Source organism: Vigna unguiculata, chromosome 5 (assembly GCF_004118075.2).
Source record: "Vigna unguiculata cultivar IT97K-499-35 chromosome 5, ASM411807v1, whole genome shotgun sequence".
NCBI lineage: Eukaryota > Viridiplantae > Streptophyta > Magnoliopsida > Fabales > Fabaceae > Vigna > Vigna unguiculata.
In genome coordinates, this window is record NC_040283.1 from 47795250 (window position 1) to 47821240 (window position 25991).

General features: G+C 32.5%; 1 protein-coding gene across 38 annotated transcripts; it reads right to left on the reverse strand.

Annotated features, from left to right (window-relative positions):
- Positions 1–3161: 3161 nt before the first annotated feature.
- On the reverse strand, positions 3162–25991 carry LOC114183667 (ABC transporter C family member 13-like). Of its 38 annotated transcripts, XR_003604451.1 has the most exons (32): positions 25601–25987; positions 24955–25044; positions 22241–22310; positions 21866–21925; positions 20356–20464; positions 20208–20282; positions 19922–20064; positions 19764–19838; positions 19482–19620; positions 19229–19351; positions 13665–13716; positions 13443–13516; positions 13290–13377; positions 11342–11394; positions 11148–11257; positions 10439–10552; positions 10215–10353; positions 9479–9593; positions 9212–9328; positions 9015–9095; positions 8673–8768; positions 8299–8400; positions 8152–8219; positions 7883–8014; positions 7660–7807; positions 7312–7462; positions 6939–7040; positions 6790–6834; positions 6523–6652; positions 6300–6447; positions 5817–6102; positions 5718–5731 (listed from the first exon to the last, which is right to left on the reverse strand). XR_003604451.1 is itself a non-coding variant. In XM_028070760.1 (10 exons), the coding sequence occupies exons 5-10, from the start codon at positions 5701–5703 to the stop codon at positions 3417–3419; spliced, it is 651 nt and encodes a 216-aa protein (XP_027926561.1). In that variant the 5' UTR covers positions 5704–5731; positions 5817–6102; positions 6300–6447; positions 6523–6652; positions 6790–6865; the 3' UTR covers positions 3162–3416. The 38 variants fall into 38 exon arrangements, 1 of the variants encoding a protein (XP_027926561.1); XR_003604446.1 differs by having other exon boundaries at positions 10439–10496; positions 10918–11191; positions 11342–13377; positions 13465–13516; positions 25601–25989; XR_003604443.1 differs by having other exon boundaries at positions 10439–10496; positions 10918–11191; positions 11342–13377; positions 25601–25989.

The window sequence follows — 25991 nt, forward strand, 5'->3', positions numbered from 1 at the left end:
CAACTAATTGTCAAATAACTAGAATCTAACCTTTTCTAATAGAATCCATCCTCACATGAAGAGAAGAAACCGAAACCCCTAAATTTTAAGTAAATACAACTACATCTTTAGGCTAAAAAATAAAATTAAAGTAAAAGCTACCCATCTAATTCAACCCACAATCCTCGACTTTTTCTCAAGTCATAATTAAACTTGCAACAGTATCAAAACCACAAAAAACGCATTCAAAGATATAATCATTAGCACATTCGTACAAAAGTAAGACCCAAAAATTAATAAAAGTGGAAAGAAATTTAAAAAACAAGGAATTTGCACAAAAGTAAGACTCAAAAATTAACAAGAAATTTAAAGAACAAGGAATCCGCACAAAAATAAGACCCAGAAATTAATAAAAGTGGAAAGAAATTTAAAGAACAAGGAATGTGAAAGATGAGACCCTGGACTTGGACCCCACAATAAAATAAGAACTCACCTGCACTTCGAAGACAGTGGAAGCATACCGAGAGGCTGCACGGACTTCAAAAACATCCGTGCCCGGAAAAGATTCAACCGTGAGCTTCACTTCACTTCATCAGACAGTGCTATATGATGCTTCTTCAAATCCTAATGCATGAACCATAAAACCCCGGTAAAATAAAGTTTGCGAAAGATAAACAGGATGCGAGCAAACAGTAAATCCAGAAATTTAAGGAAAAGAAAGAGACAGAATTCATTGTGGATTTTAAAGATTTACCTGAATTTTAGTGTCGAGATCAAGTATTTTCTTCAATATGGGAAGTGTGTGACCCTTATCCGGAGAAACTTCGTGGATTCCCTGTGACATAGTCTTTTCATCCATGGAGTCTGAGTTCTCGTTCACTGGCTTCGATACATCATCTGTCGAAATTCCACAAATCAAAGAACCATCCAACGTCAGAATTAACAATGTATCTTTGGCTGAAATTAAGATCATTATTTTCGTTTGGTCGATCCAAATCGAAAAGGGAAATTGAATAGAGAGTAAAGAATAGAAAAGGAACCTGGCTCAGAAGGAAAGTAGTCAAGAACAAAGCGGTGGAATTTTTCAGCGAGCATTTGGATTTGAATGGATTGATCTGCAAGAACGGGTGTTTTGTGTTAAAGAAGAAATTTAAGGAAAAGAAAGAAACAGAATTCATTGTGGATTTTAAAGATTTACCTGAATTTTAGTGTCAAGATCAAGTATTTTCTTCAATATGGGAAGTGTGTGACCCTTATCCGGAGAAACTTCGTGGATTCCCTGTGACATAGTGTTTCATCCATGGAGTCTGAGTTCTCGTTCACTTGCTTCGATACATCATCTGTCGAAATTCCACAAATCAAAGAACCATCCAACGTCAGAATTAACAATGTATTTTTGGCTGAAATTAAGATCATTATTTTCTTTTGGTCGACCCAAATCAAAAAGGGGAATTGAATAGAGAGTAGAGAATAGAAAAGGAATCTGGCTCAGAAGGAACGTAGTCAAGAACAAAGCGGTGGAATTTTTCAGCGAGCATTTGGATTTGAATGGATTGATCTGCAAGAACGGGTGCTTTGTGTTAAAGAAGAAGTGGTTAATTCAATTGGTTAGTAGAGAGAAGGTGAGATTACCGTTCATGGTTCCTGATTTCCAAGATCCAACTTCCTGAGCAATAGAGCAAGAGAGCAATGGAGCGCAACAGAGAGCAATGCAGCGCAACAGAGTAACGTGGAGCGCAACAGAGAGCAATGCAGCGCAACAGAGTAACGTGGAGCGCAACAGAGTAATAGAGGAATAGAGTACTGTTTTTTTCTTCACATTTCAAAGTTTGAAATCACAACGGCTAAATGCCAATATCAATACACACCGCCTTCTATTTTGGGCCTTGGGATGGGCAACCCAAATTTCAAAGCCCAACCTTTTCGGGGGAATGGGCTAGGCTGCTTTTATTAAACAACTATTAAAATATACTAGAATTAAGAATATATATAAAAGCTGAAATCGTTTATATGATATATGACTTAATTTTTTTAGTGAAATCGTTACATTTATTATATTTATAAAGAATTTTTTCCTATTATGTAATATTTAAAAATCCAATATAAATACAACAATAAATTAACATTATTTGATAAATTAACCAAATATAGTGTAGTTAGAGACGAAGGAATAAATTTATTATTTTCTAAAAGGTAATAAAAAAAATAAAAAAAACTTGAGTAGAACAAATGGATTTAATTTTAATCCTAAAAATAAATTTATTTATTTTTTACGTCAATGTCAACAAAAATTAAAATTTACCGAAAAAACTGAGAAAGAAGACTGCAAGAGTGGAAATTCGATATACGTGACGGATGGTAATCAAACTTTTGAATTTTTTTTCTGAAGTTTTATATATATATATATATATATATAATGCAGTTCATCAAAAATAAACTCTATGGCCTATAGAAAAGTAATCATGTTTAGATGTATATTCGATTTTTATTCTATGATAATCTATAACTATATATAAAGGGGATTCCCTCTTTTGTGTCCACATTTCATAATTCCAACTTTACCCTTTATAATTTAATTATTTATTAAATTTTTAAAAATTAACGGTTACTTTTACAAGTTTTTATAAAATTATTTACTTATCTCCTTTTTCTTTTTTTCTCTTACTATTCATCAACAGTTATTTTTCTCTTATTTTCTCCGTACATTTTATTTTATTTTTTATAAATATACTTTTATTTTGTTATTTTGTTTATTAAATTAATAACATTACAATATCATCAATTATTAATATAATTCAAAAAATGCGTACACACAGGCGCGATAGCGCCTGTGTTTACACTAGTTATACTAAAAATTATATTGTGTTGATTTTAGAAGTATAAAAGCCAAAACATATTAGGGATAACCACACTCAAGATAACTTTCTAAAAATAACGCACAAGAAGAGAAGAAAGATGACTTAAATAGAGCTTTTAAGGTTTGGACAATCATCACCTGAACCTTAAACTATATAACTACAAGAGTTAAACTTACTTAATTATAGAGGTGAGTCCCAAGGATAATGCAAGTAAATACCCATCCATATTCACTGAACCTCCTGGAAGAAATAACAAAGATGGAACCAAATTTTTCTTTAAGTTTTCTTGTTCCAATTGTTTGATATGCAAATAGAAAGAAATTATTTAAGAAAAAGAAAAAAGGAATGGCATCACCATCACCATAACCATGTTTATGTTAATATATTTGACAGGTAGATATTTGCAATGTTTTCAACTGACATATAAAGTTGTGTATCAAGGAATGCGAAATAGAAGTATGGTGCCTAGACGGAATAAAGTAACGAAGAAGCATATAAAATAAGAGATTAATAAAACAATTGGTACAAGTAAAAACTTTATTGCTCGTCGTAACACCTTGTTGAAGAAACTGGATCAGTTTATTGAGAAGCAATGGTCCCCGCAAAACCAATACAATCATTAATCACCTGGAAGAATTTCATACACTTAGTAGATGCGTAAATAAATTGAAACCACATAAAATAAAGCAAAGTCAGATTAAATTTTGGTTTATTTATGGCCAAAGAATTGGTATTTTAATATTGACATAGATATACTTCATAAAAGACATTTAAATACAAAACAAGGACATGATAAGCACTCATTATCATATGGAAACATCTTGTTGTGTTCCCTTGTAATTAATAAGTATATGTGTCAATTGTCATGGTGTTGATGTCATTAAAATTATGTAATAATCCTTGTAATCCTACTTAAGTGATCTTGTTTTTAAATTGACATGATAAACAATTCAGATTCTGTAACTTTAAAACATGTCAAGGTATCAATACCTTGGACCATGGAATGCCATATACAAACTATGAAAAATTCTCTACTTATTTAGAAATTGATAAGGATCGTATTTTTCTAATAAAAATGTCAAGGTACAAGTAAAACATGTTATGTCATGCAGGCTGGAGTTGTGAAGTTGAAAGTCATCAAATCCCAAAAGTTTCCATCATTTCCCTATATAGGAAGAATATTAAAAACTAAAAACTAAAACTGTGACAGCAGATTCATTCAGAATTGTAACGTGCTCTAAAAACAAAAATGTAATTTTCACATGCACTATGCCTGCTAATACAATCAAATCAACTCATTTTCATATTATGAATGGATGTGACAAGTAAAATATTTTAAACAAATAGCTATCTTCTCGTCCTCAAATCTTATTGATATGCAGTATATATCTTAAGTACCCTTGTTGAGTAAAGTTCTTCAACATGATACAAAGTTCTATTTATTATCATTACTATAAAATGACTTATATTTACCTCAGATTTAAACGCCCTAATAGTTGATGATCCATCAAGTGTTTCAGTTAATGATGAGTATATTGGAGAGCGTGAAACACCGTCCGGTCGTCGTAATTCTCTCGATGTTGACGTGTAGAAGAACTGAAGCCACTGCATAGATCAGTTGATTGTTGTCTATTATACCAAGTCAAAGAAGTGATTATGGTTTTAAACGTTTGAGACCCAAGAAACACCGAAATAATTTATTTGTAGTTTTGATAAAAGCCTTATTTTGTACTCAATAATTATGAGGGTTTCCAAATTCGTACAATTTAATAACAAATAATCCTAATAGTTATAGGAACTTACAGTCTAGAAAACAAGGAGTTTGGTTAAATATAAAAGTGTCAATAAGAAAAAATAATACCTGAAGTCTACTGTAGATATACCAAAATGGCAATAGCAAGAGTAAGAAGACCTACAGAAAATCGAAAGATAAAAATAGATCATGGGGAACATTAAGACAAATCTTGGTAGTTCCATAATACATATGACAAACTAAGAAAATCATTGTACCTGTACGAAACACAAAATTATTGTAATACCCAACAGGCCTACGAAATTCGCTAGGAGAATGTTCAGAATGAATGGAAGTGAATCATCAATGGTATAAAGATCTGAAGATAACCTACACAAAACATAAGAAATCGTAAAACATAAAATTCATATTATCATTATCTGCTATTATTCCCGGAAGACATCTTATTCTAACCTGTTCAGTATTCTCCCACCAGGGGTCTGATCAAAGAATTGGACAGGTGCATTCATAAGCTTGTTGAGCAATTTATTGTGTACCTTAGTTGCAGTTTCTAATCCACCAAATGCAAAAGAGAATGCCCTCACCAATGTGAAAAAGGAATTAATAATACAAAAGAGACACAGTATAGCCTGCACCATTAATTATCATCTCAAACAAATTAGAAAATTACATTCAATAGTAGCTTGTAGTGTAGTAGGTAAATAATCAGGTAAATTTTAACGTACTACAAATGGTTTTAAAATAGTGAACCAAGAAATTAAAAAATGTTTAATACTGAAATTATCTGAATTACTACAAGTATTTTGCATTACTTTATAAGCTGTTATAAACCTTTGCATTACTTTGAACTGTTATAATTAAGAAAAATAATTGAACTATAACTATTTTGTGCTTCTTGCACTAGCTATATTTAAATGTCCATGAGTCATGTCCAGAAAGAAAAATGTACTATGGAAGCTAGCACCGCTGCTCATCCCTTACCAGATAGAAAGACACAGAATATCTTGTCTGACTGCTTTCTGTTGTTGTATCAACCCAATATGACAACCATAGATCATTTCCATTACGAGAAGCTTGCATCAGAATAGCTGATAGGCATATAATGACTGTCATGAACCAGCCAGTGAAGACAGCATAATTCCTTCAAAAGGCACTAAATTGTTAATCAACTATTGAAGACCAATCCCCATACATGTCTGATATCAGAGACGTATATGTTTACTTACTTATACACTCCAATTTCAACTTTTCCCTCTTTCCTCAACTCAACTTCAACTATCTCCTCTGCTCCCTCCAGAGCATGCACAATACCTGTGCCAAGAAGAGACACTGCTCCTCGGATTTGGAAGAAAGATTTGGGCTGCAAGATTCTCCATGATTCTGTAAAGCTGAATCAATTTCATTCAGCGGAGAGAATTGTGTACATGAATTAATTGGAAAGTCATCTAAATTTCCTATCCATTTTATGCGTCCATTGTCCATTACAACAATCTTGTAAGCAGAAGATATTGCCTGCACATAAATTTAGATGCATCAATAAGTTAATCCTTATATAAGTACACCTTTTATACAAATACAAAATATATAATACATATTTCCTAAAAAATATCAGTGAAAATATCATGTTCTTCTGAATTTAATCAGAATACTACAAAAAACCAATGTAATTATAACAATAAATAATAGTTTTGAAGAGAGTACACAATAACCTGAATATTAAGAGTACAGAGCAATCGGGTTTTTCTCTGCATAAGGGGGCCTAGAATGGCATTGTATAAGATACATTGAGCAACTTGTACATCTACTGCACTCAGGACATCATCAAGCATAACAACAGCTGAGTCATGATACAATGCCCTGTTAATTGAGCAGTATTAGAACAACTTTTTTTATAAAAATAATCAGGGCATAAATCTCTCAAAATATAAGCACCTTCCCAAAGCAAGACGAGCTCTGTCCACTCGATAAGTTGACTCCTTTCTCTCCAATATAAGCCATGTCACCTCCAATCATCAATGAGATATCAACATCTAATGCACATGCCTTCAGTGTATCAGTATACCTGTTAAGAGCATTAGTTATTTTGGTTTAAAACATATTTGTAAAGCTCAAGGTCACGTTGAGCAGAAGAAAAAACTCTAGGTTTCAACAAGATTAAAATTGAGGCATAAAAAACTCCTAAAGTTGAAGGCATTATACCTTTCAGAGGATCATAACTTTTCCCGAATAATATGTTGTTGCACACTGTTCCAGATAAAATCCAAGGGACCTGCTGTGTGAGAATTTGAGGAAACAAAGACACAAGAAATTTCATTCAAGGCTAAGCATATCAATTATCATATACAAACCTGTGGTACATAAGCAGTGGATTCATTGGAATAAACAGAGCCACGAACAAGCTGCATTTCTCCAAGGATTGAATATAACAGGGATGATTTACCTGAACCAACCTGAATACACACAGTAGGAGAGGTAATTATAGATATAATTAAGCTGTGTTTCAGATATTAGTAGGTTCATTTATCAATTTGAATTGTGAATATAGTAATGCTGGTGATGTTAACAGATATAGAGGACTGAGTGAATGGAACTAATGATCTCTAGTATCCATTTTTCACAAGTTTGGTAGGTGAGCATATCCAATGAAATTACTCTACCATATAAGATTATTTTACATTATTTACTAAAGACATCTTGATTAAATTCAAACAAGAATCTGACCTTTCCAATAACTGCAACAAAGGAACCCTGGGACACACTTAGAGTCACATGATTCAACACCATATTTAATGCCTGTTCCTCACTACTTGACCAAGTACAACATGCATCTTGGATAAATACACCCAAACCTTGAACAGAATCAGGCTGTTGCCTGCACATAAATTTAGATGCATCAATAAGTTAATCCTTATATAAGTACACCTTTTATACAAATACAGAATATATAATACATATCTCCTGAAAAATATCAGTGAAAATATCATGTTCTTCTGAATTTAATCAGAATACTACAAAAAACCAATGTAATTATAACACTAAATAATAGTTTTGAAGAGAGTACACAATAACCTGAATATTAAGAGTACAGAGCAATCGGGTTTTTCTCTGCATAAGGGGGCCTAGAATGGCATTGTATAAGATACATTGAGCAACTTGTACATCTTCTGCACTCAGGACATCATCAAGCATAACAACAGCTGAGTCATGATACAATGCCCTGTTAATTGAGCAGTATTAGAACAACTTTTTTTATAAAAATAATCAGGGCATAAATCTCTCAAAATATAAGCACCTCGCCAAAGCAAGACGAGCTCTCTGTCCACTCGATAAGTTGACTCCTTTCTCTCCAATATAAGCCATGTCACCTCCAATCATCAATGAGATATCAACATCTAATGCACATGCCTTCAGTGTATCAGTATACCTGTTAAGAGCATTAGTTATTTTGGTTCAAAACATATTTGTAAAGCTCAAGGTCACGTTGAGCAGAATAAAAAACTCTAGGTTTCAACAAGATTAAAATTGAGGCATAAAAAACTCCTAAAGTTGAAGGCATTATACCTTTCAGGATCATAACTTTTCCCGAATAATATGTTGTCGCACACCGTTCCAGATAAAATCCAAGGGACCTGCTGTGTGAGAACTTGAGGAAACAAGGACACAAGAAATTTCATTCAAGGCTAAGCATATCAATTATCATATACAAACCTGTGGTACATAAGCAGTGGATTCATTGGAATAAACAGAGCCACGAACAAGCTGCATTTCTCCAAGGACTGAATATAACAGGGACGATTTACCTGAACCAACCTGAATACACACAGTAGGAGAGGTAATTATAGATATAATTAAGTTGTGTTTCAGATATTAGTAGGTTCATTTATCAATTTGAATTGTGAATATAGTAATGCTGGTGATGTTAACAGATATAGAGGACTGAGTGAATGGAACTAATGATCTCTAGTATCCATTTTTCACAAGTTTGATAGGTGAGCATATCCAATGAAATTACTCTACCATATAAGAATACTTTACATTATTTACTGAAGACATCTTGATTATAACAGTAACAAGAATCTGACCTCTCCATATTTAATGCTTGTTCCTCACTTCTTGACCAAGTACAACATGCATCTTGGATAAATACACCCAAACCTTTAACAGAATCAGGTTGTTGCCTGCACATAAATTTAGATATATCAATAAGTTAATCTTTATATAAGTACACTTTTTATACAAATACAAAATATATAATACATAACTCCTGAAAAATACACCTTTTAAATTTATGTTTGGGAAAACCGAGAAACCTACTCAACCGACTAGAAGATATGATGGCTTGCAGTGACATTAATAGAAACTATTCATCCCAATGCATGTACAAATCAAATATGTTCATAAAAACTGGAATATAGGAGACTCACATCAATCAATCCATTAATTACCCAAGGGAATGAATTTATTGTTGAAATAAGGGTGTTGAACAATGCAAGACAAGTGAAAACCTACAATAGAGGTTTTTTACTGCATTAGATTTCTTAACATTGACAGAAAATAATTAAGTGGAAAATAAAGAAGAAAAACTAATCAGTAAGATTAGGTGAAATAAATTTGAAAATACCATTGCAACATCAAGTTGATGTCCCATTAGTGCATAGAGTCCAAATGTGAAAAGGGAGAAGAGTGTTTGTGTTGTAGCCCAAAAGAAAACACACCACGCATCCAAGAACTTTCTAGTCTATAAAAGTGGATGAAACATGATCATAAACATTAGATGAGCAAGAAAACAAACAATTTTCTTTTGCCATTCTTGAATACTACCTCAATGGATTTCAAGAAAAATTCTACAGTTTTATCCGTAAAATAAAATCAGAACACAAATTCTTACAGCTAAGTGTTTGACTTCCAAAGATCTTGTATCCATCAACCAACTAGAAAAAAGTTCCCATCCATACATCTTCAAAGTGCGAATATAAGTCAAAAGTTCTCCTGTCTTACGAATCCTGTAACAAAATCATAAATTTTAATATTGCAAATATGCACCAACAGATTTGATCATATCCATCCACCATTGCCCCAAAGAAAAAAGTTAAATGAGAAAATCAGGCAAAGAATAATAAGCTGTTAATCTTAAGCTGTTAATCTTAAGAGTAAAAGTTGCTTCTCATCCAAGCAACACTTTACTTTCTAGAAACTCCGATCATTCACTGATAACTAGAAAACTTCTCCAAACTCCAAAGCAAATGAAATGATTGCACAATGTGAAAAAGGAATTAATAATACAAAAGAGATAGAGTATAGCCTGCACCATTAATTATCATCTCAAACAAATTAGAAAATTACATTCAATAGTAGCTTATAGTGTAGTAGGTAAATAATCAGGTAAATTTTAACGTACTACAAATGGTTTTAAAATAGTGAACCAAGAAATTAAAAAATGTTTAATACTGAAATTATCTGAATTACTACAAGTATTTTGCATTACTTTATAAACTGTTATAAACCTTTGCATTACTTTGAACTGTTATAATTAAGAAAAATAATTGAACTATAAGTATTTTGTGCTTCTTGCACTAGCTATATTTAAATGTCCATGAAAGAAAAATGTACTATGGAAGAGTTACCATTGTCTGACTGCTTTCTGTTGTTGTATCAACCCAATATGATAACCATAAATCGTTTCCATTATGAGAAGCTTGCATCAGAATAGCTGATAGGCATATAATGACTGTCATGAACCAGCCAGTAAAGACAGCATAATTCCTTCAAAAGGCACTAAATTGTTAATCAACTATTGAAGACCAATCCCCATACATGTCTGATATCAGAGACGTATATGCTTACTTACTTATACACTCCAATTTCAACTTTTCCCTCTTTCCTCAACTCAACTTCAACTATCTCCTCTGCTCCCTCCAGAGCACGCACAGCCCGCATAACCCGCACAGCACAGAAAACACAACTTACACAACACAATATATAAAATAAAAATATATCACAACACACAACAAACAACAAAACAAACCACAACACATAACACACAACAAAAGTACAAAGCAAAAAATCCAAAACACAAAACACAAAAGATACAACACAACAAAACATCACACAAGAAAAGAACAGAGAACACAACTCACAAGAAAAGTATAAAGCGCACAACACACAAAACACAAGAAAACACAACACATAACATACAAAACAAAAACACACCACAACACCCCAAGCACAACAATAGAGGATTAATTATGATTAGTCTTTCTTTCAATAATTGCAAACTCAAAAATTCTGAGAGTTCAGTAATCAATAAATAAGGTGAGATAGGACAACCTGAAAGAGCATTGAACAAGCAATAAGATCCCACACTTTCAAGTTCCTTATCAACAACCGCTCATTGGAGCCCAGTTCCCACAAAGCAATGTCCCCCACATTCGTGCCAACAAACAGATTGCATCAAGAAAACAAAATTTAGTCAATTTCCAGCATGAATAGTTAATACATGTAACTAATAATGAGTTCTAAGATTATATACGATGTTTCAATAAATCAAACCAGCTTACCTCATATGATATTCCCATTGGTCTTGTTCTCTTAGTAACATGATCTGAATCACCAGACGGATAATCAACAGAAGGATTAGTTGGAGGGGTCCTAGAGTGCTTCAAAGTAGCTTAAAAGACAATGAAACATCAGGTCAAAGATTACAACTAGTCATCAAGAGTTAGGGAACAAAACCAATACAATCATTAATCACCTGGAAGAATTTCATACACTGTTGCCACGCGTTGTGAACAAAATAATATTTATCTACATACAAATACGAGTGAATAATAAGCAATCAAATATGTTAAACTCTACACAAAACTGGATTAAAATATCTGCTCACAATTCTGCATAGAAAAATAAAATAAAATCAGTAGAAGTTTACTCTATAAACCAACTTTGTCCTAAAAGCAAGAAATTAGGCATTAAACACAACCCATACAATTAGTCTAGAAAAATATGAACAATTAGAGACTGGTCATAGCCCAAGCTTAAAACCTTTGCATTCTAGGGCAAACATAAAAAACAAAAAATATATACCAACAAACTAAAACCGGACTAAAATATCTGCTCACAATTCTGCATAGGAAAACCAATCTACCTTCCTAGTTCAAAACTGTAAATGACAAAAGAATCAACTAATTTAAGGTTCAAGCTCTCCACCCAGAAAAAAACAACTCTAATCAATAAAACCAAATAGCAAACAATCAAAATCAGCATCTAAACCAGAATTGACCTCACCAAGGTAGTGTTTACATCTCTTCACTCAAGTGTTTCAGTCTAGGTGTTTAACTCTCAGCACATTATGCAAATTCAAATTATCATAAACTTGGAAAGCTTCTAATCACACCAATCAAATTAGAAATGCACTCAAGATCAATAGGACTTCAATCAAGGCTTGTAATGTGGCCAAGGTATAGGTGAGGTAAAAAGAGGAAAAAAATCAAAGCTAAAATCAAAGAGAAGTGAGATAGACCTAGGTGGAAAATGTGGAATTCAAGTGCATGGAATCATCAACTCTTTCACCACCTCTGTTCATCACTTCCTTCCTTTCTTTCACATATTTTCCACTTTTCATTCTTTTTTTTTAATTCTCCTTTCTTTTCCAACTTCTTTCATATATTTTATTACTCACTTCCTTCTATATTTCTTATTCTTTTTCACTTTTTTTTTCTTTTTTTTTCCTTTATTTTTTTTCTACTTTTCTTTCTTTTTTCACTCTCCTTTCTCTTCCAAGTCAAAACAGACCACACCTTCAGATTTTTCAGATCCCCACACTTGAACTTTACATATTCCTTACACACTTCCTAAACCATCTCACAACTCTAAGATTTGGGCATTTTCATGGTGTTTCTGGTCTAAGGCTTGTATTGAGCTTAAAATGAACAAAAAAAGGTAAATCAGGCACAAAATTCAGGTGCAAATGAGATAAGTTCAGGGTGAGCTTTATTTGGCTAGCTGACGAGAAACAAACATGGCCTAATATCATCTCTAGAGTGCAAATCTAACTGTCAGAGTTCGAAGAGGAACAATACAAGTTCTGAAAATGTAAATAAACATGAATGCATCACACAATGAAAGAAAGTAAATCTCAAATCTCACAGTAGGTAAAATCTTGTCAAAACTGGTTAAAAACTGACTTTTCATGTAAAAACTATTCAATTCTATTGAAAGAAGTTGTAAAACTGACTAGAAACTATCAACTTAAATTAGAAACTCAAAAGGTCATTCACAATCAAGAACTAAGAAGTAGACAAGTAACCATGCAAAATCTGTACAGCACTTGGAAACATATCTAAACAAGTCTAAGACTATAAAACAAAGCTAAGACAAGGGTCAATATCTAAAAACAACAAATAACTAAGAATCTCACTAAGTAACAAAATAAAGAAAAACTATTATATCTCTTGAAGCTTCCGACTAAATAAGAGTAAGTACTAAAGTCTCGACTTCTAATTATTGGTTTGAAACAGTCATAAAAGCAATGTAAAACCATTAATCAGTCACCTTATAATGTTGATGGTGGTAACACAGTAAATGAATACAAAGTATCAATTGACGTCATCATTAACAAATGGTGGACATCAAAAATCACTCATGCACGCCGCATAAACAAAAGACATCAATAAACGAAAGCAAAAAAGAAGACAGGAAATTACCAATTTAGTTCTGCTGCTGTTAGTTACAAGGGCAAATAATTAAAGTGAAATGACTTGGATTCTCTTGAATCGACCTGTGTTTGGTTATCTACGGGCACAAGTTTACGTAGTTTAATTTAACGTTAAAACACACAAACAAAAGTAAGAAAATACCTTGAAAGCAATTATTTCATACGGTTCAGCTGCAGCAGAAGGTACTGATATCTTATATCAAAGGGTTGCACCCTCTATAAGAAAAAAAACGAAAATATTAAAACAAAGGCATATTTATTGACAACAATTTGAGAGAAAGCACTGAAAAAAATCACTAGAATTGACACAATTTATTAGACAATGTTAAAAAGGAGCGAATTATGCATAGATATAAAGACTAACCTGTTCGTAGGAGGACATAAACAGATACCTCGGCTTGGCAAGGTCTACGAAACTGCAATCTAACTATCGTAAAAAGTTTCTAATGACAAAATATGACTAAAAGACAGTTCAAACTACCAACACCGGTTACAACAAAAAATCTAACTACCTAAACCGTAAAATAAACTTAGAAAAGGCTAAATTTGCAAAATCTAATAACTGAATTAAACTATTGTATGAAACTGCAATTCAGTATAAAACACACAACACAAAAACACACACACAACACAAATCATATACAAAAAACACAATACCCCACACAAAAGACAATATAAATCAAAAACATCCAACACCCTCACACAACCACAAAAACACACAAGCACAAAAACAATCAACAAAAACACACCAAACACATAACACACAACACAAAAATATAAAAACACACACACAACACAAAACACAATGCCCCACACAAAAGACAATATAAATCCAAAACACCCAACACCGGACAACCACAAAAATAAATAAAAAAACACACGAGCACAAAAACACTTAACACAACCACAAAAACACCGAACACAACACAAAACACAACAAAACACACACACCCCAAATCACAACAAAACACATACAACACAAAACACAAAAAACACCAAACACACACCACAAAAACACAACACAAAAAACACGCACACAAAACACACCAAACACATAACACAACACAAAAACATAAAAAACACACACAACATAAAACACAACACCCCACAAAAAAGACTATAAATCAAAAACATTTATCACCCCACACAACCACAAAAACAAATAAAAAAACACACATGCACAAAAACAGTCAATACAACCACAAAAACACTGAACACAACAATACAAACACGCACAACACAAAACACACACACCTCAAATCACAGCAAAACACACAACACACAAAAAAAAAACACACAAAACACATAACACACAACACAAACACAAAAACACACACAACACAAAACAGAACAGCCCACACAAAAGACAATATAAATAAAAAACAACCAACACCCCACAACCACAAAAACAAATAAAAACACACATAAGCACAAAAACAATTAACACAACCACAAAAACACCGAACACAACACAAACACCCACAAGACAAAACACAACACAAACACGCACAAGACAAAATACAACACAAGCACGCACAACACAAAACACAACAAAACACACACACCCCAAGTCACAACACCCCAAAACACAAATCACACAAAAACACACACCAAACCCAAAACACACACACACACACCACAAAACACAACACAAAACATACACAACACAAAAAAAAACACACACACACAACACAAATCACATACAAAAAACACAACACCCCACACAGAAGACAATATTCAACACCCCCACACAACTAAAAAAAAGAAAAACACAAAAGCACAAAATCAGTCAACAAACCCAGAAAAACACCGAACACAACAACACAACAAAAAACACACATCCAAATCACAACACAACACAAAAACACAAAAACACAAAAAACACCAGACACACAACAGAACACATAAAAACACACCACAAAACATACACAACACAAAACACACAAAAGACAATATAAAAATCAAAAACATTCAACACCCCACAAAACCACTAAAACAAATAAAAAAACACATGCACAAAAACACACACACATAACACACACACGACACACCAAACACATAACACACAACACACAACACAAAAACATAAAAAACACACAACACAAAACACAACACCCCACACAAAAGACAATATAAATCAAAAACATTCAACACCCCACAAAACCACTAAAACAAATAAAAAAACACACATGCACAAAAATACTGAACACAACAACACGAAACAACATAAACAACCCAAATCACAACAAAACACAAAAAACACTGAACACATACCACAAAACGCACAAAAACACACACACAGACCACAAAACACAACACAGAACATACACAACACACCAAGCACATAACACACAACACAAAAAACACACACATAACACAACCCACCACACCACACAAAAAACAATATAAATCAAAAACAATCAATACCCCACGCAACCACAAAAACAAATAAAAAATACACAAGTCATAAAAACAATAACAATTAACACAATCACAAAAACATTGAACACACAAAACAAAACACATCAAAACACACACACCCCAAATCACAACAAAACACACTCCAAAACACAACAAAACACACTCCAAAACACAACACAAAAACACCAAATCCAAAACACAAAACACACAAAAACACACACAATAAAACACACACACAACATACACAATACAAAAAACACACACACACGCAAAACAAAACACACACCCCCTAAAACACAAAAAACACCAAACACAAATCACACAAAAACACACGACAAAAAACAAAACACAACACACAACAAACACACACAACACAAAAAACACACGCACAACACATCACACAAAAGACAATATAAATCATAAACATCCAACACCCCGCACAACCACAAAAATAAAAACACACAAGCACAAAAACCGTCAACACAACCACAAAAACACCGAACACAACACAAAACAACACAAACACCCCAAATCACAACAAAACACATACAACACAACACAAAAAACACACCAAACACATAACACACAATACAAAAACACAACAATTCACACAAAAGACAATATAAATCAAAAATAACCAACACCTCACACAACCACAAAAACAAATAAAAAAACACATAAGCACAAAAACAATTAATATAACCACAAAAACACTGAACACAACAAAACAAAAACAACACAAGCACGCACAAAACACAACAAAGCACACACACCCCAAATCACAACACCCCAAAAACAAATCACACAAAAACACACACCAAACCCAAAACACACACACACACACCACAAAACATACACAACACAAAAAAACACACACACAACCCAAATCATATACAAAAAACATAACAATTCACACAAAAGACAATATCCCACACCCCCCCCCCCCCACAACCACAAAAACAAATAAGAAAACACAAAAGCACAAGATCAGTCAACAAATCCACAAAAACACCGAACACAACAACACAAAACACACACGTCCCAAATCACAAAACATACACAACACCAAAAACACACACACAACACACCAAACACATAACACACAACACAAAAAACACACACAACACCACACACAAAAGAATATATAAATAAAAAGCATCCAATACCCCAAACAACCACACAAAAACAAATAAAAAAACTCACATTCACAAAAACAATCAACACAACAAAAACACTGAACACAACAACACGAAACAACACAAACATCCCAAATCACAACAAAACACATACAACACAAAACACAAAAAGCAGTGATCACACACCACAAAACACACAAAAACACAACCCAAAACACACACACACACACTCCACAAAATACACAAAACACAACACACCACAACAAAAAACAATATAAATCAAAAACAATCAACACCACCACACAACCACAAAAACAAATAAAAAAACATGTCATAAAAACAATTAACACAACCACAAAAACACTGAACAAAACAACACAAACACAGACAACACAAAACACACACCCCAAAACACATAACACAAAAACACACTAAACACACACACATACACAACACAAACACAAAAAACACACACAACTCCCCACACAAAAGACAATATAAATCAAAAACAACCAACACCCCACACAACCACAAAAACAAATAAAAAAACTCACAAGCACAAAAACAATTAACACAACCACAAAAACACCGAATACAACAACAAAACACAACACAAACACGCACAAAACAAAACACGCACAACACAAAACACAATGAAACACGCACAACACAAAACACAACAAAACATACACACCCCAAATCACAACACCCCAAAACACCAAACACAACAAAAATCACACAAAAACATACACACACACCACAAAACACAAAACATACACATAATAACAAACACACACACAACACACACACAAAACATACACATAACAACAAACACACACACAACACACACACAAAACATACACATAACAACAAACACACACAAAACAAAAAAACACCAAACACACAAAAACACACAACCCAAAACACACACACACACACCACAAAACATACACAACACACAAAAAACACACACACAACACACCAAACACATAACACACAATACAAAAACACAACACCCCACACAAAAGACAATATAAATCAAAAATAACCAACACCCCACACAACAAAAAAAAATAAAAAAACACACAAGCACAAAAACTATTAACCTAACCACAAAAACACTGAACACAACAACACAAACACGTACAAAACAAAACACAACACAAACACACACAACATAAAACACAAACACCCCAAATCACAACAAAACATATACAACACAAAACACAAAAACACCAAACACACACCACAAGAACACACAACCCAAAACACACACACCACAAAGCATACACAACACAAAACACACACATACACACAACACACCAAACACATAACACACAACATAAAAAACACACACAACAAAAAACACAACACCCCACACAAAAGACAATATATATCAAAAACACCCAACGCCCCACACAACCACAAAAACAAAATAAAAAAACACAAGCACTAAAACAGTTAACACAACCAAAAAACACATAACACAACAATACAAAACAATACAAACACACACAACACAAAACACACAAACCACAAATCACACACCCACACACTATAAAACACACAAAACCCAAAACTCACAACGCACAAAACACACAAGAGCAAACACATTACATACCACAACAAAATCACACAAAACACAAAACACACAACACATACAACAAAAAACACACAGCACATACAAAAGAAAAACATACAGCAAAACACACAACACAACCATAAAAACACACACAACACAAAACACAACACAACAAAATGCATACAACACAAAACATTCAACACACAAAACACATAACACAAAACATACCAAACACATAACACACAACACATAATACAAAGCACAAGACATAGATGAATCGCACCACCAAACTTTAAAGAATGAGCTCAATTCCAAACAAATCAACTAATTGTCAAATAACTAGAATCCAACCTCACATGAAGAGAAGAAACCGAAACCCCTAAATTTAAGTAAATACAACGACATCTTTAGGCTAAAAAAATAAAATTAAATTAAAAGCTACCCATCTAATTCAACCCACAGTCCCCGGCTTTTTCTGTCATAAGTAAACTCCTCTGAACAATTTGCAACCGTATCAAAACCACAAAAAACGCATTCAAAAATATAATCATAAGCACATCCGTACAAAAGTAAGACCCAGAAATTAATAAAAGTGGAAAGAAATTTAAAGAACAAGGAATCTGCACAAAAGTAAGACCCAAAAATTAACAAAAGTGGAAAGAAATTTAAAGAACAAGGAATCTGCACAAAAAAAAGACCCAGAAATTAACAAAAGTGGAAAGAAATTTAAAGAACAAGGGTGAAAGATGAGACCCTGGACCTGGACCCCACAATAAAATAAGAACTCACATGCACTTCCGCGACAGTGGAAGCATACCGAGAAGCTGCACGGACTTCAAAACATCAGTGCCCGGAAAAGATTCAACCGTGAGCTTCACTTCGTCACAGTGCTATATGATGCTTCTTCAAATCCTAATGCATGAACAATAAAACCCCGTTAAAATAAAGTTTGCGAAAGATAAACAGAATGCGAGCGAACAGTAAATCCAGAAATTTAAGGAAAAGAAAGAAACAGAATTCATTGTGGATTTTAAAGATTTACCTGAATTTTAGTGTCGAGATCAAGTTCTTCAATATGGGAAGTGTGTGACCCTTATCCGGAGAAACTTCGTGGATTCCCTGTGACATAGTGTTTTCATCCATGGAGTCTGAGTTCTCGTTCACTGACTTCGATACATCATCTGTCGAAATTCCACAAATCAAAGAACCATCCAACGTCAGAATTAACAATGTATCTTTGGCTGAAATTAAGATCATTATTTTCTTTTGGTCGATCCAAATCGAAAAGGGAAATTGAATAGAGAGTACAGAATAGAAAACGAACCTGGCTCAGAAGGAACGTAGTCAAGAACAAAGCGGTGGAATTTTTCAGCGAGCATTTGAATTTGAATGGATTGATCTGAAGGAACGGGTGCTTTGTGTTAAAGAAGAAATTTAAGGAAAAGAAAGAAACAGAATTCATTGTGGATTTTAAAGATTTACCTGAATTTTAGTGTCGAGATCAAGTATTTTCTTCAATATGGGAAGTGTGTGACCCTTATCCGGAGAAAATTCGTGGATTCCCTGTGACATAGTGTTTTCATCCATGGAGTCTGAATTCTCGTTCACTTGCTTCGATACATCATCTGTCGAAATTCCACAAATCAAAGAACCATCCAACGTCAGAATTAACAATGTATCTTTGGCTGAAATTAAGATCATTATTTTCTTTTGGTCGATCCAAATCGAAAAGGGAAATTGAATAGAGAGTAGAGAATAGAAAAGGAACCTAGCTCAGAAGGAACGTAGTCAAGAACAAAGCGGTGGAATTTTTCAGCGAGCATTTGGATTTGAATGGATTGATCTGCAAAAACGGTGCTTTGTGTTAAAGAAGAAGTGGTTAATTCAATTGGTTAGTAAAGGGAAAGTGAGATTACCGTTCATGGTTCTCGATTTCCAAGATCCAACTTCTTGAGCAATAGAGCAAGAGAGCAATGGAGCGCAACAGAGAGCAATGGAGCGAAACAGAGTAACGTTCTTTTCTTTCTGAGATTTAGCAATTGAGCGAAGAGAGGAATAGAGTACTGTTTTTTTCTTTAGATTTCAAAGTTTGAAATCACAACGGCTAAATGCTAATATCAAATTCTCAAGAGCGTCTACCACTATTAAAATATACTAGAATTAAGAATATATATATACTAGAATTAAACAACCTTTTCGTGGGAATGGGCTAGGCTGCTTTGATTAAACAACTATTAAAATATACTAGAATTAAGAATATATATATATATAAATATATATATAAAAGCTGAAATCGTTTATCTTTGATTAAACAACTATTAAAATATACTAGAATTAAGAATATATATATATATATATATATATATATAAAAGCTGAAATCGTTTATATGATATATGACTTAATTTTTGTAGTGAAATCGTTACATTTATTATATTTATGAAGACTTGTTCCCTATTATGTAATATTTAAAAATCCAATCATATTGTATAAATACAACAATAAATTAACATTATTTGATAAATTAACCAAATATAGTGTAGTGTAGTTAGAAATGAAGGAATAAATCTATTATTTTCTAAAAGGTAATAAAAAAATAAAAAACTTGAGTAGAACAAATGATTAACATTATTTGATAAATTAACCAAATATAATGTAGTTAGAAATATAATGTAGTTAGAAATGAAGGAATAAATCTATTATTTTCTAAAACGTAATAAAAAAATAAAAAACTTGAGTAGAACAAATGGATTTATTTTTAATCCTAAAAATAAATTTATTTATTTTTTACGTCAATGTAATTTTGAAACAAAAATTAAAATTTACCGAAAAACTGAGAAAGAAGGCTGCAAGAGTGAAAATTCGGTATACGTGACGGATGGTAATCAAACTTTTGAATTTTTTTCTATATTTATTTATTTATTGAGATGTATGACAGTTTTTATTATTATTGTCATACATAGTTTTTATTACTAACCTAACTTTGTAACCCAACACAGGGAACTTTTGTTTTACTCAGCAACCTTTCTGAAGTTATATATATATATATATATATATATATATATATATATATATATATATATATATATATATATATAATGCAGTTCATCAAAATTCACTCAATGGCCTATACAAAAGCAATCATGTTTAGATGTATATTCGATTTTTATTTTATTATTTATTTTATGATAATTATACTAAAAATTATATTGTGTTGATTTTAGAAGTATAAAAGCCAAAACATATTAGGGATGACCACAATCAAGATAACTTTCTAACAATAACGCACAAGAAGAGAAGAAAGATGACTTATATAGAGCTTTTAAGGGTTGGACAATCATCACCTGAACCTTAAACTTATTATGCAGGAAAAACATATAAGTGAAATATAATATAATGAACTATATAACTACAAGAGTTAAACTTACTTAATTATAGAGGTGAGCCCAAGGATAATGCAAGTAAATACCCATCCACATTCACGGAACCTGAAAGAAATAACAAAGATGGAACCAAATTTTTCTTAAGTTTTCTTGTTCCAATTGTTTGATATGCAAATAGAAGGAAATTATGTAAGAAAAAGAAAAAAGGAATGGCATCACCATCACCATAACCATGTTTATGTTAATATATTTGACAGGTAGATATTTGCAATGTTTTCAACTGACATATAAAGTTGTTTATCAAGGAATGCGAAATAAAAGTATGGTGCCTAAAGGGAATAAAGTAAAGAAGAAGCTTATTAAATAAGAGATTAATAAAGCAATTGGTACAAATAAAAACTTTATTGCTCGTCGTAATACCTTGTTGAAGAAACTGGATCAGTTTATTGAGAAGCAATGGCCCCGCAAAACCAAAACAATCATTAATCACCTGGAAGAATTTCTCATACACTTAGTAAATGCGTAAATAAATTGAAACCAGATAAAATAAAGCAAATTCAGATTAAATTTTCGTTTATTTATGGCCAAAGAATTGGTATTTTAATATTGACATAGATATACTTCATAAAAGACATCCAAATACAAGACAAGGACATGATAAGGACTCATTATCATATGGAAACATCTTGTTGTGTTCCCTTGTAATTAATAAGTATATGTGTCAATTGTCATGGTGTTGATGTTATTAAAATTATGTAATAATCCTTGTAATCCTACTTAAGTGATCTTGTTTTTAAATTGACATGATAAACAATTCAGATTCTGTAACTTTAAAACATGTCAAGGTATCAATACCTTGGACCATGAAATGCCATATACAAACTATGAAAAATTCTCTACTTATTTAGACATTGATAAAGATAGTATTTTTCTAATAAAGATGTCAAGGTACAAGTAAAACATGTTATGTCATGCAGGCTGTCATACTATCAGTATATTTTCTAGTGGCACAACCGAAATTTCTAGGTACATAAACAATCAGTTATCTATCACAATAGTAGTTGGGAAACTATACTATTTTGATTGATAGACCTTGAACCATTGCTTGTTACAGAAATCAATGCATAATTCAAAATTAAAAGCATCTTCTGTACACATAAACTTACTGAGCTATTGGACAGACATTAAATTTCCTTTCATTTCAGGATAAAAAGGCTAGAACTTGCATCTCCACAGAAAAAGTAGAATCCCATGTTGGAATTGAAAATTCGAAAGTGTGGAAGAAGGTATAACTTGGACGAATTAGATTCCAGCAGTCCATAACAGTCATATAGTATAAATATTGCATATAAAGACTAGAGAATTACGCACAAACTTTGGTTTAGTATGTGGGAGAAAAACACGATTTCAAATTGAAAAATACGTTCAATAAACTCAGGCGGAGTGCTCTAAACAAAGATGGATTAGAGCCATTGTTACTCAGTTCATCTTGCCAGCAAGATAAAATCACATCATGACAGGAAGAAGGACCCATATCAGTTGGTAGTGGCAGCAGGTAATTAGAGTCTAATTGTTTTACCACACCATGATTTATATGTAAGAAAGAAGAAGGTCAAGAACAAACAAGAAAAAGACGGAAGAAGAAGATCAAGAACAGACAAGAAGACGGAGGGTAAAACCAGTGGCAGCAGAGTGTGAATTAACTCTGGCTCTTACACCATATTGGAAATCTTGGTTCATCTAAAAGGAGGATAAAACTTGTATGCAGAATGTGTAAACGGCAGAACACAAATTTAGTAGCAAACACGATAAATGGAGATTAAGAGACTTCGTGCAATAAAGAATTACAGTTTCTTTGGGCATAGTTGAAAAAGAACACAGGTAGAAACATACAGTTGTAAAACCTTAGAATTTAAAGAAAAAATGGTAGAGATATATTAAAATACAGAAATGTATGGCTGCGGGTGACAAGAGTCGATTGCTTATACAAAATTGCTTACAGAAAATAGAGAAAAGAAAAAGATTGGAAAGAGGAAGAGATGCATACGAATGGAGAATTAGGGCAAATTAGATGCAAGAAATCGTCCATGGAATAGAAGAAGAACAAGAGACAGGAATTATGAGGTATATGTAGTGTGTGGGTTGCTTTATAGTGTGTTCATGCATATAAAAAGGAGGCACTGGTTCATGGATTTTTTCTTTTTTCTTTTTCCCGTTTTATTAGATACGCACATATTTGTATGTCTTTCACATCAATATAGAAATCATCTATGTAAACTTTAATTTTAATATTAATGCGCATATTTGTGCATATTTACGTTTTTCAAGGTGCCACCATCAAATAATTAAGCTATAACATGCCATAATTAAATAATTAAGCTATAAGTTTATTTATTAAAGGAAAAATATAATTTATAAAATGATGATTTGACTGCTTTGTACGGGTTAAATCAAATAATACTTAAATTATAATAGAACAATTTTTACTGTTAAATGTCCCATCTTAAAATTTAAAAGTTATATTTATTTTAAAATCAAATTGACTCAAATTTAAAAGATAAGGAATAAAATACAATTTAAAATTAAGAAGTTAACAAGAATTTTATAATTAGGATAAAGAATCAAAGCTGTAATTTACATTTTTATTATCTGTCAAAATATTGTGATGAATACTATGTTTTAAACTTTTATTTCCACATTCTGTCACATTTAAAAAATATAACCAATAATAACATACAAGGGTATTAAAAAGCAGCATAGTATCAAAGCCAAATTCACCAAACAAAAAGCTAGCAAATTTGGACATGATAAAAACAGACTGTTTTCTCCTAAACATCACGTAAATTCATTTTTTCCATCTCCATTATTCCTTTATATTTTATCTTCGAATTATACTGCCAACAATGCTCTTAGGGTAAGAAAATTTTCCATCAGCCATGAAAGCCTAAAACTCCTTAAAGGTAAATAACAATCCATCAAGAAAATCCATAAAAAATAGATTATTACTGTCTAAAACATTGAACCATATTACCAAGATCATAAAAAATCACCACTACACATAAGTTTAAGATATGAAACTGTAATTTATGCAGAATAGGTTGAAAATATTACTCGATCAAGAATAATTAACTTACACGAGGAAGCTTGCAATCAAAGAAATTGGAACCCATCCTTGTTCATCCATGTTGAACCTTAAATACTCATCCCTCACTAAATTAGCATCACTGCATAAACAAAACAGCATTGAAGATAAAATTCAACAGCAAAGATTTGTTAGGAAACACAACAGTAAATAACGAATAACAGACAATAATTTACTTGAAGTAATAATCAATTTGGTTGACTATTGTATTGGCGAGAGAGGTTTCGGCACCTGAAAGAACATTGCAGGAGGAGGTGCATGTGTTAAAAACGGCATGCCCCCAAAGGGTTCAAATTGTAGCGTTGGGAAATAATAGAATTCTATAAAGGAAGAGATGGTGCATTTTCTCGGCGAGAGGGACAAGATTGGATAGCTAGTGGGGAATTAAGTCAGCTGGTGCAGGTGGCTTCCATAAACACATTCAAAGTGAGACATGAAGATTTATCATCTTTAGTTTTCAAAGCCATTCAAAATCTTTGAAAATATTAAACTAATTTCAAGTTTTCTGAACATTTCTACAAAATTAGAACTTCTAATTACTTAGATTTTAAACACTAATCTAAAATGTTGCCCCGACAATCATGCAAAATATACACAAATTATAATCAGGGGAAAAAATCTTGCAATAATTTCTTTACATTTTTTTGGGAACTCTTTCTTTGAATAAACTGTTCTCGAAGAGGATAGCGTCATCCGATCTTTGAGGGCTCCAGAAGAACTCAAAGATCCTGCATCCATGGTTACGAGAAGAAAACAAGAACAGAAACGAAAAGAATAGGAAACAATATAAATAACAGCGCAACTGAAAAGAAAATAAAGCACAAGCAAAATATTATTAGACGAAGAGAAATCAGACAGCAGGAACAGAGAGGGCCAAAGCTCCGGTGCTTGAAAATTAACAGAAAGAGAGAGAAAGAGATTTGAATGGAAACTATTTGAAATGAGATTGTATAAAGTAGAAATGCTGACTGAAAGATCAAAATTAAGGGTTTGAAGATCAGATGAAAATTAAGGGGATTTGAATATCAG